This window comes from Myiozetetes cayanensis, unplaced genomic scaffold (genome assembly GCF_022539395.1).
Source record: "Myiozetetes cayanensis isolate MyiCay16 unplaced genomic scaffold, myiCay2020 scf1, whole genome shotgun sequence".
In the NCBI taxonomy this organism is placed as follows: Eukaryota; Metazoa; Chordata; class Aves; order Passeriformes; family Tyrannidae; genus Myiozetetes; species Myiozetetes cayanensis.
This window is the reverse complement of record NW_026086604.1, coordinates 129797249-129815221: the sequence shown is the minus strand read 5'-3', so window position 1 is coordinate 129815221 and position 17973 is coordinate 129797249. Positions and strand designations below refer to the sequence as shown.

Below are 17973 nucleotides of genomic sequence, written 5' to 3'. Positions count from 1 at the left end.
CTTTCACACCTCCCTTTGGAGACCACTGCATTGAAGGACTAGTTAGCTCAGTCAAAGATGTGACTGGGCAAAATCTGGGACCATTTGCCCACAACATCCTTGTATTAAAACTCTTGAGCGCATCTTAAAGAAGCTTTTTTCCCCCTTTGGGTGATTCTTTGTCTTACTTTTGACTAACACACTGCCTGTGTTAAGACAAACTCTGCTGATATTTGTTACTTTAAAGTTCAGATTCTGCATCTGAAATTGATATTCATATATGTTAAATATTGACGATTACAAGAGAGATTCCATCAACTTCCTGAATAATGACTCATCTCCTGCATGGTGACTCACTGATGTTATAAAAGCTGATCACTTTAACATAGACCATCTTTTTAAAAAAAGTGAAAGAAAAAGGGAAAGCATTGTATACAAAGCAAAAACCCCTCAACTTAAAATGCTTTGATTTTCTTTTCCTGCTGGGATATTTGTTTAAATTAAAATAGTTATTTGCATAATGTTTATCAACATAGGTTTCCTTCTAGACGATTTCTTAGGATTTTCAGACTGGTGTGCCTGGTGTAAGATAGTACAGCTGTTTGTCCTAGCTGCTGTTTTTCTTTTTTTTTTTTTTATTTTAATTTATCACATGTATGGAAAATCTATTTCTTAGATTCAGTGATTATGCTACATTTTATACCACTCTGGTTTTTAACCCCCTTTGCTGTTTCTTCCTATATCTCTGTCTTGTTCTGGTGTTTTGTGAAGGGGCATGTGGAGGGAAGAAAAATCAGGAAAACTGTTCTAAGTTTGGAATTCTGTCACTGGTTATGGCACAGATATGCATCAAATTTAATTGTAGGGGCACTCATGCTGTATATTGAACTAAGTTTGTATGCATAACTAAGATTTTTTTTAATGTGTTAGCAAATCTTAAAGATAGGTTTATTTAATTTGTCTTGGTGTTACTTCAGAATTAGTCTTTTCAAGGTCCAAACTGTACTTGTAATCCATTCTTAATACCTTAAAATAGCTTAATATTTTAATATTAATAATTCTTAGTAGTTTAATATCCAGCAATACTGCAGTTTCTATCTGGATAATGTAGATGTCTTTGTAAGGACAGGAAATTACAATGTACTTGCAACCCTGAGAAACTGGTCTTTTTGGATAACACTTTAATTACAATAAGTGTTCTGTGTGTGCTTTCACCCCTGAGAAGTACACAGCCTGTCATTTACACTTTGCTCTTTTCTAGGCATTGACTGTTGGAGTACTCTGTCCTCACACCTCTTTTCCCCTTTGTTAACACTGCAGGGAGCTCAGGGTAATGGCATCTTGCCTTTCAGAAAGGTCCATCAGCTGATTCTCAGCAGCACCTGGATGGAGCACAATAGTTCTGCGAGGCATCTGACATGCAGAGTAAATTCATACCTTTAAGTTCAGGCAAAATGACCTTCTCAGTTTCAGGCACACCGTGTCCTACCAGATGTGTTATGGAGTGCATAGAGGAAGATTTACTGTATTCTTTGTAGCAAAGATGATTTCAATGATTGGTCATGCCCCATTTGGTTAAAAAACCTGCTTATGAAAATGATATCTGTGCTTTTCCTTGCTTTGTCAAGGTTCTATTTGTAAATGCTCTAGAGTTTGTAGAGTGCTGCCACATGTACTCTGCCTAAAAGCAGGCAGGGGGGGCTCAGAGATGAAGGTGGAAAGCTGTAAAGGATGTAGGCAATAGCTGTGCTGTCAGGGACAAAGCAGAGAAAAGCTTGTCCAAGGAAATGGAAGCAGAAGAGACTGAGTGAAGGCTTTGAAATGTAGCCTATTTTGTGGCTCCTTGTGAGTAAAACTTAAATGTCAGTCGTCTGGCTTTGTAATCCTAGGTCAAAAACTAAATCATCTACAGAAATGGAAAAACTGGATTGATTTTTTTTTAAGCACTCTTACCTTCATTTCACATGGTCCTCTTTTAAGACTTACTCTTTTTTTTTTTAAGAAACTGAATTCCTCAACTGCTTAACTACAGTAAATCCAATTTGTTGTAGCTGCTTTATTTTCTCACTAAAAGGAAGTTGGAGATTAAATTCTAATCTTTGATCTTCTTGGCAAATTTCTTTCCTAGAATATGAAAACTGAGAATGCTAATCCTTCTTTCCTTTTAAAGCTTCCGTGGATCCTGCTATCAAAGACTAATTCACATTAGCCATGCTCTTATTTGTAATGCTTCCTGTCTGTCCTCTGTCTCCCTCAAGTTGGCAGCAGCAGTTAGAAATCCTTAGTATTGCAGTCTGTTTTCAAGTCATTCTTTTTTCAAGCTGTATTTTTTTTTCCACAGCATAGCAAAAATACTACATATTCTGACAGATGTTAAAACTTCTGTTTAGGCAGTGCTTGGGGTTTTGAGGTTGTGTAATTTTTTTCTTTTGAAGTTTGCTGCAATACTGTAATCCTGTTCTGTTTTAAAAGGTGTAGTACACAGAAAGATGGGAATTTCTGTTTTCAGTGAGGTGGAAACTCAAGAAGACATGGGTGTTTCCTTTTTGCTCGAAAATATAACTAGGAAAGTTCAGCTGGGTGTAGTACATGGACAGACAGACTCCTGCAATTCAGAGTGCAGCATACAGAACAAGGCACAGAACTGTGCAGAATAAAACAAATTTGCAATCAAGGCTCCAACATGACAAAGGACATGCTATTCTTAGAATCCACATGGGTTTATTGCGCAGCAGGAAGCCAAAAGTTTCTGGGTTGATAGCAGCCTGAAGGAAAGGACTTACTCTGCAAGATACGGGAGGGTTTAATTTTTAAACCCTCATGTTTTAGCATCTCTTTCAGAACTTTTGAAAGGGAGGTTTAAAATGCCTATATTAAAATAAACCTTAAAATATTAAAAAAGCTTAAAACTTTTGAAGCCGTTGGTGTTTTCAAGGAATGTGTTGGTATATTTTCATTAAAATATTGTCTGACTCCAAAAGGAAAAAATACTCATTTTTGTAAGGAGTCTCTCTTCTGCCTCTCTCCTCCCCAGCCCCCTTGTTGAGTTAGAGATCCATAGGAACTTTTCTTTCATCATTTTGCATACTTAACAACATCAGCATGGCAATGTGTCCCCTTCTGTGAGTCTCTACTGTGTAATACCAAAATCTGTTTTATGGTGGCATAGCTACACTTCTGTGGATAAAGGCATTGCATAAAAGTAGCAAGAAAGAAAGATTTAAATAAGTTACTTGGACGCTAGCACTTCATGCATTCAAAATTCCAGAGTATTTATCCAGTGAAGAATGACAAGGTTGGGAGCAGGGGAAAATAAGGCCTTTCAAGATAATAATAATGACAAGTATTGAACCTCTGTAATGCAACCTCTCAATGCAATGCAGTTGCAAATGATGTGCATTCCCAGTAGCAAAGTGTGTTGTGTGGATCATGGAGTTTCTTCCTCTGTTAATATATCTGAACTTACCTGAACTGTGGCAGAAAAAGAATACTTGCTTTGGCATAGTAAGACAACAGACATCGATGTCTCTTAATTCCACAAAGAGAATTATGTCTGGAACAGGTGAAGGTTTTGATTTCATAAAAGGGTTTGAATAACTTGATACTGCAAATGGAGGGGCTAGAAAATGTCATCTAAAATATACAGTAAGTCCATCATGGTGCATAATCATTAACTGCTGGAGTACGATCACAGAGACTGAATATGGTCTCTTTGTGCTTTACCCATTTAGATAAATGAACTTGCATTACCATTTGCTTCTGAGAGCCACAGGGTTTTGTGCCTCATTTCTTAACCCTCAAACTCATTTACTGTAGATTTGCTTCAATATTCCAGAAGATATTGATGAGAAAAGCAAGTATTTCATAGGGCTTATACATAAATGAGATGAGTTGAACAAAAGTTATTTTTACATTCTTCTAATATATTTAATGCAAGTTACATGAAGTTCAATACCAAACTAAGTGGGTTTTAAATGACAAATGGTAAAAATATAACCAGTTTTTGAAGGGGTGGAAAAACAGTGCCAAGTTAAAATGGTGAGGAGAGTGTAGTTCTGTATTTGCAGGCATAATCCTTTGTCATTGATATATTGAAGGAATCTCTCTGAGATTATCCAGATGAAAGAAACTGATATTTAAATTATCCTAAATTTCAGTTTTATTTTACCAGATTTATTGGTTTGAATAAATCATATCAGGAATTAACTTTCATCCAGTAAAAAAAAAAATATAGCAAATCCATTTTTTACTTTCAAAACAAAGTTTGTCTAAAATACAAATGGTCTGACCAAAATAAAGATGAGTTACAATTCAGTGTACGTGTGCACACGCTGGTAGAAATGTGTGAGTTTTTTTTAAATTATGGGTGATATTTGTAAATTTGTAAATTTAGGTTACAATTTGTCTTTCTAGTTTTGAGGCTACAACTTGTGTCTTGCATTTTTTAAATATTTTGCTAAAATAAAACGCTGTCTAAAGGAGTTCTGAAAAGGCTTAGAATAGAAAAAGTTAAATGTCTGAAATTACAACCTGGGAAATAAAATGTAGTGTGTTACCTGATTCTTGAACAAGAGCTGCCTTCCTGTTGGGATAGCAAGTGGCTGAGACACAGACTGGTGCCTTTTCTGTTTGTCATTGAGATGTTCTTATGCAACCATGTAACATCACAATTTTTCAGAATGTTATCCAAACTGCAGCTCAAATTATAGTCTGTATTCTGAAACAAAGACTCCACTGTAGTTAGACCAGAACTGAACAGTCAAACTGCTGGTATTTCTACCAATATAAACTTATCCAAGTTATCTAAAGGTCAAAAAGATCGAAGGCAGTATAAAACTGATAACTAATTTTATTACTGGAGGATATATTTCAAGATCTCTGAGACAATAAAGGAGGACTAAAAAATGCTGAAGAATCTTCGAGGGGTTCTATTCTGTGGCACAGCTAGTACCATTGCTGTGACACACTGAGATCTGTTGGTCAGTCAGAAAGAGTAAGAAAACGTGTTGTGGTAGGACATTCCTGGTTTTTTTCACTGCAGCAGCTGCCTTTAGAAAGTCTGCTGGGATCTAACTGCTCTGGCATCTAATTTGGGGAATGCTGTGTCTGTGCACAAGGCACAAACCTGAGAGAGGTGATATATTGCAGCATCAAAATCTACTGGTAAGTAACCCGTTTTCATACCTGCTGATCTAATTTCTCAAAGTCCAATGATGTACCAGTCCAAACAGCTCACTGTCGTGCTACAGTACTGACAGTTTGGGAGTTCCCTTTTATTTTAGAGTTGCTCTTACAGATTTTGTTTATATTCATGTATGCTATCAGTTTGAGTTTGCATTCCATATTTCCTGTCCTTAATAAAGTTTTTTAAAGTTTGTTCTTTCTTACTCAAATGTTTTTATTTTTTTTAAGCTTTTATTTTTACTTTTACTTTTCACTACTCAGGAAGTTCTTGAACTGGAGCACTCATCTGATATAATTCCCTTTCTTAGGGAATTAGTCTGTTTGGTTTATTTCCTGTCTTCATCTGCTGGTAGGAGGGCAAATTGCCAACTGGACTGGCATTTTCTGGATTTGGAGAAATTAAACTTGCAGGTAAGAAATTACTGGTTTTTCATAGGCATAATTGGAAACAGAACTGACTTTTGGTTTATTAAACAAACAGAAAAAAACTGTGTAAATGGGTCTTGTGGAATAGGCTTCCAATGGTGTGAATCTGGATTTGATCCAGGGGAAGTTAGAAATCCAATCTAGCTGAAATGAGACCAGAAATTCTATGTGGTTACCCAGATAAGGCTTTTCTAAATTAGCTTGGACTAGAGATTAAATTTTATTTACTTATTTATTTTGAATTCCCAGGTAATATAGTTACAGTATAGTAACTGACCAAAGATAATCACCATTTTACATCATTCCTGTTGTGCATGCAGGAACCCCACATACAGGTTGTCTTTTGTCCCCATCCCTCACTGAAACGTAAGTCAGGTCACACTTTGAAAATGCAGAAATCTTAGATGTGTTAATTCAAAGGAGTAATTTCTTAATCTTTTGAGAGGCAGCTGAGCTGCCAAAAACAATGCTAGTGCAAAGAGAACTGTTTGTGGGGTTACCTTAGGAATTAAATTAAAAAATTAAAAAAAACCAAACCAAAACAACAACAACAAACAAAACACAAACAAAAAACCCATAAAGGCATCTTCACAAAATTTTTAAAGAGATAATTTTGATGATCCATTTTCAGAGTGGCTCCTTACTTGATTGTACCAGAACTGAAAGGGCAGCAGGGATGGAAATGGGCAGTAATTTGTCAGTAGCATTTTATGTGTGTACCTTACAAAAATATAACCTCTGTGTGCTTAATAGATAATCTAAAATAATAAATCCTTATATAAACAGCTCAAAATACTAGAAGTTGAGGAAATCTGTAAATAAATATTGTGGCGAGTACCTGACAAAGAAAGGGTCAGTGAACACTAGAGGAGAAGGATGTTTATTGGAAGACTTCACTAATCTCACATTTCCCAGCTTCTTAAATACATTATTAAATAACTGAAAGTCAAAAACATTTTTGGGAATAGCTGTGTAAACCTGATGAATACTCTGGCTGCTTCTTTTGTTCTTGAATAAAAATGGTAAATTTTACAGGCCTGGAGGGAGCATATGTGTCTGCAGACACTTAGTTCCAACTTGGGAGTATGTTAGTATTGATTAGTTAATGACTCATAAGTATTCTCAGGAATTCATTAGTAGGATGTTTTTACTTTCCTTTGTTTTTGAAGAGAAACTTAATTTAAATAATGGTTCCTGATTTAGAGAACAAAAAATACAAATGTAAGCCAAATATTTGTTAGTTTTTAATGATGTATTCTAGTACTAAGAAGATGTTCTCATCTCTTTTGCTGATTGTTTTGCTGAATAAATTATTACTTACAGTAGTATTTTGAATTTTTATAGAGTTTTTCTTTTTTTTTTTCAGACATTAAAAAACCCCCACCACAATTCAAATGTCGTAACTTGAATAGGGTATCCAGGGCTAACATGGCGAGACTGGGTATATTACATTTCTCTTATATGTATGCATTATGGAAAAATCTGTGCTGTGAAGTAGTACAAGGGATATTTGGTCATTTTAAAAGCAATGTCCTGGTCTCAGCTGGGATAGAATTAATTTTCTTCCTAGTGCTATGTTTTGGTTCAGTATGAGAGCAGTGTTGGTAAGAGACTGATGTTTTCATTGTTGCTGAGTATTTTTTCTCTGCCTGCCATCTCTTCACTATTTCTTGATTTTTATAATGTTTTTCAGAACTTGAAACACTGTATGAAATTATCTTACAGAAGTGTTTATTGGGGTAAGGACTGCTAAAGGTACAACTGTTTTCTTTCTGCAGATTATAAAACAAAGCTTCTGCTACTTTTTGTCAATGTGATTATAAAAAGGTGGTAATTACTGTAGGCAGAGAAGATAACAGTTAGTTGAATGAGGGAGGGGAAGTTCAGAGACTCTCAAACATTTGAGAATTTTTTCATGCCTAGATTAGAGAATGTACCATAAATCACTTTAACACCTCTGCTCTCATAATAAGTTCTTACACATTCTTCCTACTCTGCACAAAATTTTTCTGCACTCCCCAGTCTCACCGTGTTAGCTCAGGATACCCTATTCTGCCACATCTCACTGCCTTGCTTTCATTCAAAAAACCAAATCATACAATCTCTTATTAAGATCCACTGTATTCTCCGTGTAGCAACTGCCTTCCTGAGATTACTACTTTTCACCATTGTTTTTTTTCCAGTCTGAAGAAAAGGACTTAACAGCTTGTTGTATATGCTTGTTTTCACTCAGACTTGATCGTATTTCCTTATTTTTTAACTTCTCTCTTTAGTAAATCCTTTTGTCTCTCTTACTTCTCCTCTTCTTTTTTGAATGTCCTTGCTTCTACTCTTGTATTAAATGGCTTAACACGTTGCCTACAAACCTTACCTTGCATCATGTTTAAATTCTCACAGCTACAAACCCAAGAGAACAATATTTTATTGAATTTTATTTAAAAATAGACTACATACTTGTGATCTTCAGTGTTATTCTTATGATGTATAATGGATTTTGTTCCATGTAAGTTACAAGTTAAGCAGTAATATTCTTGGTAAAATCTAGGCTTTGAGTCTTGATCTACAGGTGTTCAGGTCATTCTGGATTTGAGCTGGTGTTTCTTACCAGTGGCTCGTTCTTAGAAACAGAAGTGGAAGAACAAAATCTTTGTGTACATAGGCCATTCCAGTTCAGTGTGTGTTGCTACAGACCAGCATTTTATATAGAAGTTTATATATTACATTACATTATGTTTATGTGACCTTTTGGTAACACTTAAAATATTTCACATAAGGCCCAAAGAGTTCAGCAGTTACTCCTTTTTGTTTCTTTCTTTATTTTTTTTTTTTTTTTATTTTTTAAACCAGAAAACACTGATTTTACATTTTATTCTTGAATATTTTGGGAAACTTGTAAATTACACAAATATCTCTACTTGCCATTTGTACCTCTCCACCATTTCTTCATTTCTTACTTTTGCTCTGTCATGACTGTAATTTTCTTCTAAAAGCTTTTGTATGCCAGACTTAGTTTGCTATACACACAGATAAATAAGTTTCAATAGTAATATTGTTTGTTTGGTTAAACGCCTGACAGTTAACATCTAGAGGAAAGCTCAGAGTCTTCATTACGCTCCTGGTGATAGGGAAAAGTCCTGCTTCAAACCCTGTAGAGTCTCTGCCCTGATCTGGCCAGCACTGGTTACCATGTTGGCATTCTGGGGAACAAGAGTGCTACTATGGAAATTGTCTGCCTTGGACAAAATAAACTGTAGTCCTTTGAGAGCTCTTAACATCTAGAAAATGCTTCTCTTGTCTGAACAAGAGCAGGACAGCACTTGATGATCTTATGCAACATTTTTTCACATTTTATGTTCTGAATCTTGTATGTTTCTTTTCATTAAAACTTGATCATATTTGCTTCCTTTTAAACTCCCTTTCTATAGTAAATGCTTTTGTATCCATTTCTTTTCTTTTCCTGCTTTTGAATATTTGTAGCAGGATCATTTTTGCCTCATGATGATTGAGTTTGAGGATTGTGTATGCTGTGCAGACATGGCACTTAGGGACATGGTTTAGTGGTGGACTTGGCAGTGTTGGGTTTATGGTTGGACTCAGTGATCTTAAAGGTCTTTTCCAACTGAAATGGTTCTGTGATTCTGTGCAGTTTCACACTTTGACTCTTCAAGTCTGGTTAAACAAAGGCAGTACCAGGTTTTGCATATTATCTTGAGAGAATTGCTGTTTGCAGACAGTGCCTTTATAATGACTCTGCTGCAGCAGAATCTCATCATACTTGAAAAATGGCTGCAAAAGAGCAAAGAGCTAAATAATCTTGAAAGCTGAAAAAACAGGTGGTAACTAATAACACCTGCTGTAAATATTTTGTCTAACTTTCTAATGTATATACTACTATTTTACATATATTGGTTACTGTGTTTGGACTGATTTTATATATTCAAATATATTTTTACATACTTTTAAAAATTCAAAATGAAAGTTTTAGGAGGAGAATAGTTAGTTATAGTTTTCTTCCTGAACATGGTGGAGTGGTTTAAGAAGTGATCTGCTGGAACTATATCTTTTAATCTTGTTATGCGAAAATCCGTGGAGCAATTTGGTGAGTCTTCAGAATTTCTTTGTTCATACAGAAAGGGTGAAATTTCAGATTACTATAGTATAAAGATTTGTGGGGAAAGCCTCAATATAGAAACTCACGTAGAATGCAAAAATTCCACTTATTAGCAACTTGCCTGTAAATGTGTGTTGTGTGGTGATAACACATGGGAGTTCCCCAAATGGGAATTTACATGTATGTGTTATATGTGTGTGAATTTGCATTTAGGCATTGTGGGCATAGTGACTCATATAAATTGTGTCCTGTTACAAAACTTGTATGAAAGCATGCAAGCTGTCCTTCCAAGTACGGAGGGGATGTAGTGTACCTGGCAAGCCTCGTGAGAACTTGCTATCTCTCTGTTTCAGTTCCCTTAAATCAACAAACATGTAACAGACCTGTTTAGTGCTCAGTATACCCCATGGAATTAGGGTAATTACCTGGGGAAGGGAATACCATACAAGATATTTGAAATTATTGAGAGCTTTGGGTTAGCAAAGTGTTTATTCCTACAAACCTCTTAGAGAGAGGAGGGTGAGGAGGGAGACCCCTGGGTAGAAAAGTTGATTGTTTGCTTCTGTGAATGCTGTGGGAATTAGTCACCTTGAGAAAAGTTTCTCAAAACTAGTTTTATTCACTGTGGTGCTTCAACCCCTTCTTGTGCAATATTACTGTGCATCTGTCTCTGCTCTCAAACTCAGCTGCTAAAAATTCTTTACTGAGCTCACTATTGTCTTACTTTGTTTTGTGAGAAATGTTGGCTCTTTGGGCAGTGTTATGTGCCCTTATTGAGGTTCCTGTCTAAACAGTTCAGAAAGCACCAGAATAACAACTGCATTGTAAAAATAGACCTGTTGACAATGTTATTTGAGAATTCACATAAATGTATGTGTGCCATGAATAGTTATTTAATTTGCTGTGCAGTTTGGCATTTCAGATAACAACATGGCATTTGGCTTTGAACTTTTGAGTACATTTGGTATGGAGATGCATAACATTAGCTTTTTGCTTCAGGCCAGAGATAATCAAACTTGTTGTAGAGCAGCGTTTTATGATTGTCTAGTGTTTTGTGGATTGGAGAATTTATGGGTTAACAAGCACTATTACTTTTGTTTCTAGTAATTCTTCAGCGGTATAAGGGTAGGTGGGACATTGCCTTTTACTATTGAAAAAGGGCTGATCCTCTCTTGGAGCCTGAAGAACTATGTACTTTCCTTGTTTCTATATGACTTGGCAGGTGATTTCCGATGTTGGCATTTTAGCTTCCTCGTTTTCAGAATTTTAGAAAACTGATTTGCTTTATGGGAGTATGAGGCAAAACTAATTTGAACATGTAATGTGTTCAGTTTATACTTTTTCTGTCAATTATAGACATAAGTTAGTAGAAACTGTAGGGTGGTAGAAAACAGAATAACTACATATTATATTTTGCCTGGAAGGATATAATGGAATTAACACGACTGGGTTTCAGTTCATTCATTCAAAAGTACTGAAGGGGGCAGTGGGAGGTGTTCAAACGACAAAAAAAATTGGGGGGCTGGGCCGTGACAACATCACTTTCCCACAGTGGGTTTGCAGAATAGTTGGGCTGTTAATTACCATTATGCTGGCAGAAAGAATCGTTTGCCTGCGGTTGCTTTTTGTTTATTGCTTTTGCAGAAGGATTCTAATTTCAACTCTTTTCTGTGCAGAAATACGTCTCAATAGGTTTCTAAATTGCTTCCCCTAAGAAAAATGAACAGTGTAAGGTGCTTTATGAAAACTGCAGTCTGTTTGTCCCTCAAAGTACAACATCTGTCCGGTTGCTAGCTCAGTTTTCCCCAGGGCTCAGCTTTGGGGCCAGTCCTGTTTAACATCATTATTGATGATCTGAACATGGGCATTGAGTGCAGCCTCAGTAAATTTGCAGGTGACATTAAGTTGTGTGGGAGTGTAGATCTGCTCGAGGGTAGGAAGGTTCTGCAGAGGCATCCGGACAGACTCAGTCCATGGACTAAGGACAACTGCATGAAGGTTCAACAAGACCGAGTGCCGGGTCCTGCACTTGGGTCACGACAACTCTGTGCAGCACTACAGGCTCAGGGAGGAATGGCTTGAGAGCTGTTCAGCAGAAAGGGACTTTAGGGTGTTGGTCCACAGCTGGCTCGATATGAGCCAGGAGTGTGCCCAGGTGGCCAAAAAGGCCAGTGGCATCCTGGCCTGTGTCAGGAATAGCGTGGGCAGTAGGACTAGAGAAGTGATTGTGCTGTACTCAGCAGTGGTGAGGCCGCGCCTCAAGCACTGCGTTCAGTTTTGGGCCCCTCACTTTTCAAAAGGATGTTGAGGTGCTGGAGCATGTCCAGAGAAAGGCAAGAAGGCTTGTGAAGGATTTAGAAATTATGTTCTTATGAGGAACAGCTGAGGAAGCTGGGTTTGTTTAGTCTTGAGGAGAGGAGGCTCGGGGGGACTTCTATGTTCAACTTTGTCAGGACTATTTGTCCTGGTTTTTCTTTCTGTATCTTAAGGAATTGCTTTTAATAGGCTGGGGTTTACTGTTTGTTGTATTCACAGAACTGTGCTAAAGAATAATGACTTGAGATCAAGACAAGAATTAACTACTCACCTCACCAATCAGTGGCCTTCCCCAGGAGCTCTGGATGTCAATGCTGTTGCCTTGGACACTCTACTTTATAGAAAGCACAATCAACAATGGGATGAGTAAGTTTAATGTTTATTTTGATTCCCTTTTAGAGGAACAGGGAAACTAAAAATTATGTATTTCCCTCAGCATACTCTGAAACATCCTGTCAGAGTTGCCTGTTACAATGTACAATGATCAACTGGTAAATAAAAACAGTTTCTCTTGCTTACCATAAAAAAATTTCCTTCATTTGGATTAATTAAAAAAAAAAAAAAAAGAGAGAAAAAGAAACTATTGCTTTAGGAAAAAGCTGATTTAGGAAACAAATTAAAAAGTGTTTTAAGAGAAGAAATATTAACTGCCTAGATTTTTCTAGAAAATGTTTTAAGAGTTGAAAATATTATATCTTTAAATCTGTTGCTATTGCATATTGATTGCTTTGCAGGAAAAGTTTTCAAAGTCTGGACCAGCTTTCAGCAGAAGTTAGTCTTTCTCAATCTTCTCTGGATCCAGGTCACTCACAGGATGGGAAGCAGGATGGAATGAACATGTTAAATGAAGGTACATAGCCGGTCTATTGGCTTCTTTTGATTTTGTTCTTCATAGCTCTGAACTTCAGTCCCTGTGAGATGAACTTTCCGTGTGAAGAAAATATACATTGAAAAGCATATATTTTCATTGTTATGCAAAGTGTTCCAGAGTTCCTGGGGAAACCCCCAAGGACTCTGCTTCAAATAATTTTGGATTTATGAAGATACCCTTCCCACTCCCCCAGTAAGTATAAGACTTTATGCTGTGTTTAAAGCTAAGCTTCAAGTACGCTGCATGTCTTGTTTTTCTATCACAGAACCAGCCAGCTCTGCTACAAGGAGGATCTTCTGACATCTTTCTGCTGTAATAAAATCTATAATTTTGGTTCTTAAAAGAAAGATTAAAGGCAACTGGATTTGCAACAACCACTGTCATTCTTACATCTTGCATTTAACATTTATCTGTGAAGATGCAGTCTGACAGTGTTACCATTAAAATAGAGAGAGGAACATATGAACTGTGTGTATAAATGTAATACACATACACATTTCCTTTCAAAACCTGTATGTTTATTAAAGCTTAGCTGCTCCACCTTGTGGGCAATTGTAAAAGCAGTAAAATGCTGGAAGACTTATGAAATAGTATTAGTTTGGGCATAGAACATAAATTAATATAAAAAATCCTTTTTGTATCTCATCAAAGCTTTAAATGGACTTGACAATACAGAGCCTTACTATTACATAACTGTTAAAATTTCTTGGGTTTAAAATATCAAGGATGAAAAATGTAGAATTTTTTTAAAAACACTGTAAGCAGTCTAAAATCTAATTTAATTCAAGTTAGAGAAAGTGAAACAGAATAAACATGGCTATTATAAAGAGTTCTTGTGCAGATCTACTTTCAACTGTTTTTTTGTAATGTTAATCGTTTGAAGCTATGCATTGTCTCATCTTTTGAAAATTAAAATGTGACAAAACCAGTGGTAATAGTAGTTTAGGTTTTGATTTCACCACTGTCTAAAGGTAGTATACCATCTAGTTTCTAAATCAGTGACGTTCATTAGCACTTAAGTTTTAATGTAGTTTTGTAAGGCACAGTGATCCTGCTGAGGTATCTTTGGTCCAACTCTCGATGTTGCAGTTTTAACTAAATGATTAGAAGTACTAAATTTTCACACTACTCTTAAGCCCACTCAACTAGTCAGATTTTTCTCTTCACAGTAGTTGAAATGGAGGGCTGTGCCCAAACAATGTTATACTGCTCTGTGTATTTTATGTCCTCGTTCTGAATGTAGTCTTTATAAGGTAGTTTTTATGGTAATAAAGATTTTTCTAAAAGTGAACACCTTTGAAAAGAGCTAATCTAGTTCATTCTTTAGGGAAAGTCACTTGAAAAAAGCTCAGTGGAGGTGAGACCTACAATCTACTGTAAACTGCTGATAAGAACCACAGTGATGAAAGAGAACTACATGTCACTTTATTTTTTTTTCATAATGAATTATTGTGCAGGGCATGATTTGGGTTGTTTGGGGTTTTTTCTTACTTCTTATCCTTCTCATGAGAACAAACCTTTTCTGTCATGAACATGTGATGCCATTTTAAGAAATGCTACTTTATAGGTGGGATTTGAAGAAATTTGGGTAGACTGGCCTATCAATAAAATCTTGTGCCTGTGACCTTTTTGAGGTCATTTTAATTTCTAGTTTAGGGTGATTTTCCTATTCTCTAGGTGAGCTAGTAGGATGAAATACTTAGATCAAATTCTTTGTACTGTAATTTATTAGCAGAGTTGGCACAAAATAAATCGAACAGGTATTCTGAGAAGGCAAGACATGAAATAAACAGAGAAATTGTCCAGTGCAGTTTCATATGGGTATGTTTCATGTTAGCTGTCAGCTGTATTTGGATGACAGGGCAGATGTTTGCACTCCTACTCCTGCACTGTGTGGCTTTTTCCAGTGGTTGGAACCTAATGCATTTCAAATTACCAAGGTTTAAAAAACAAAACGGGCTTATTTTGATAGAAATGGATCCCGATTCCAGTTAATTCTGCTCCTTTCTGTGGGATTTAAAATTAGATCTTTGGTACTGACATTGTATTGGTAATGTCACTTCCATTTATACACAACGGGCTTTATATACAATGGCCTTCCATTTATATACAGTGGACAATTTATATACGATGAACTGGTGCTGGAATGAGTAACTGCAGTTCACTGTGTAGTCAGTGGAGCCTCTGGATCTGCCTCTGCAGGAGACTGACTACAGCCCAGCCTGTAGAGCAAGGTAGGGATGGATCCCTGTACCACAGGGACACGGAAGGTGTGGTATAAATTATGTGTCTTCCCAATGGCACTTATGAAGCATGCCTGTGCTGAAGCAGGACTATGTAACTCATAATAGTGTAGATGACACTGCCTTTTCTGTTATCTCTTGATTTTCTGTTATCTTGTACTGTAAAAATTATTAGCTTAGTTCTTGTTTTTCTTAACAGGGAAGGAAGACACTCCATCTTTGCTTGGTCTTTGTGGTTCCCTTACATCAGTAGCAAGCTACAAGTCTCTCACAAGTCTGAAATCAAGTGAATACCTTGCAAGTCCCACAACAGAGATGACAAGTCCAGGCTTAACACCATCTTGAGATACACACAAGAAGGAAGAGCTTTGTGCTGTACGCATTTGGTTTATGTTCCATAAAATGACTTGCAATGAAGACTGCTAGTTCTGAGTTAAAAAATAAGCTGCTTTATTTTTTCTTTTCCTGGTTTACCTGTGTAATTTACAAACTTTGTCCATTTTGATTCACCTTTTTTTTCTCCCAGAGGACTTTTCAGATTTTCTATTTTAATCTGGATTTATTTAAAGCTCTTGGTCAGGTACAGAATGTATAATCCGATGCTTATGAATGATTTTTAAAATGAAAGTTGGAAATCAGTCCCCTACTAAATTGCCATCAGCTTTGTTTCTCCTTGCACTGGCCTGGCCCTGCTCTAGCCACTGTACTTTTCTGCAGTGCTTTAAATATGTATCAACTCTTGCAGAATAGACAGGGAATCCTTAATGCCAGTCTTTATAGGCAAATAAATACTTTACCTAAAATTCCAGCTTTTTCATCTGTGTATGTTGTGTAGGACCTCAAATAGCGTATTTAACCTATCAACAGCTTTTCTCAAATTGACTCAGTGTTAGGTTTTGCATTCCTGTTAGTATCATGGCACTTAGATGTCCAAATCTCACTGAAGAATCACACTGAAACACTCTTGAAAAAACTCTCGAAGTTGCATGTGAATAACAAATGTAACTTGATCATATAAATCAAGCATACTTACAATTTACAAATGGTGAGGAAACTCACTAAATGCTTTTGAGTGACCTGAGTTACAGATAATCTAACATTATATAAGAAATGTCTTGCTGGAAAGATGGAGACCAAGGATGGTGGGTTTAGCACCTTGGGAAGTTTGGATTCTGTGTTTATTGGCAAGATCCCAAGGAGAGTGAAAAAGAGGAAACAAAGACAAGGTAATGACTGTATTTCCATGTTAAAGACTTTTCTCAACCCTGTAGTAGTACTATAGGTATTTTTCTTGGTAAGATAATACAGTAGAACTTCTCAAGTTAGTTTTCTGAAATTACTTGCCATTGATTTAAATTACTGATAGGAAAAAAGAAAAGGAGACATTTTTTAAATGTAACTAACTTTCCACATCACCCTACAGTTTCAAAGTTTGCAACCTAATTTTTGAATTGCAAACTATATTCCTAATTCTTTGTAAGATATGATCTTATCTATGAATTTTGCTAATCAAGGTAATGCTTATCACTATGATTAGTAACTTTTTAAACAAAAGTGAAATGCATGTAAGTATGTTGTATTTATAAGTGCTAGGGAAAATGCTTTTTTGTGCCAAAGAAGTTTCATAAATTGTTTACATGAGTAGCTGCAATACAGGACAGATTTTTAATTAATTATTGCTTACTCTTAGGTGTTTACAGTATGTCACTACATTCTGTACAGTTTAGTTGATTTGCCTCTTGTGATGGGACCTTGGCACTGCTACTAAAAACTGGTTATCATAGGATGGGCTTGAAAGAAACAGGATTCATTCTTACCTTTACTGAAACTACAGGGAATGTAGCCTTTGTAAATATGAGGCTCTGCACCTCTGGAACTCATGGCACTGTTGGATTTAGCTGGAGGAGGTTCAAAATACATATCCTCAACTCTCTAGTCCATGCTGCTAGAGGTCACTGCATCCAGGGCAGGGTACACAACTACTGATGCTGTTTTAATGCAGAATTTTAAAGCATTTTAGTAAAATCCACCAGATCTTGTCTTTCAAGCCCTCGTGTGCCCACCCAGTTAATTTCTCAGTAATAAACTGACCGTTAAATCCTTTCATACATTGTCAGAATGCCCATTACTTCATCTAACCTTTTTTTGCTATCACATTAACCACCTGTTCTTTCATGACAGTTGAGTAACATTATTAAACATGAATTTGTGAACCAGAAATGCATTTTTACTACAAATAAAATGAGGGAATCTGGATTCCACTAGTTAACATTCTACATCAAGGTACAGTGATTTAATGGGTCTTGTTTGCTGTTAAACACTTCTCACACTACATCAGTACGTTGGAGTGGGCTATAATCATGATCTTCAGTCATGTTCATTGATGGCTCTTTTCTTGGAGCTACTAATGTGAAATTCATGTGTCATTCAACTGAAGTCTTTTATGTGGTCAGACACCACTGAATTTCTGGGGTTTGTGCATGGGAAATCAGTTATGTGCGTCTTTCTCAGTTCTAAACATTAATCATTTAAAAAAAAAATTAAAATGCCAAAACTGTATGTTTTGTTGCCTTGACGTTCCATAAATGTTGCATGTAAATTAAACATTTTGTATCATCACAAGTTACAAGGTTTTGTCTTTGTTTTAATCACTCAGGATAAAATAAGACCATTCAGTAAATTACAGTATTACTGAGCTTATAGCAAATTCTTTTCTTGCAAAATGGGGAGAGTCTGGTTTTGTTGCTGGAAGTCATTCAGTGTCATCCAAAATCTGTTGTTATTATTTTCTCTTAGGCCTTAGTTTGTCAATTTATGTTCAAAAGTCACAGTGGGAGAAGAGT

At 36.2% G+C, this 17973-nt stretch overlaps 1 protein-coding gene across 1 annotated transcript in view; it reads left to right on the top strand.

Annotated features, from left to right (window-relative positions):
• The window catches only part of RUNDC3B (RUN domain containing 3B), a 52377-nt gene extending 34625 nt beyond the window's left edge, over positions 1–17752 (top strand). The window contains exons 9-11 of the mRNA XM_050333594.1: positions 12236–12382; positions 12751–12866; positions 15330–17752. Of these exons, the coding sequence (XP_050189551.1) occupies positions 12236–12382; positions 12751–12866; positions 15330–15475 (409 nt within the window). The 3' untranslated portion in view covers positions 15476–17752. The remainder of the gene's footprint in view (positions 1–12235; positions 12383–12750; positions 12867–15329) is intronic.
• Positions 17753–17973: the final 221 nt, after the last annotated feature.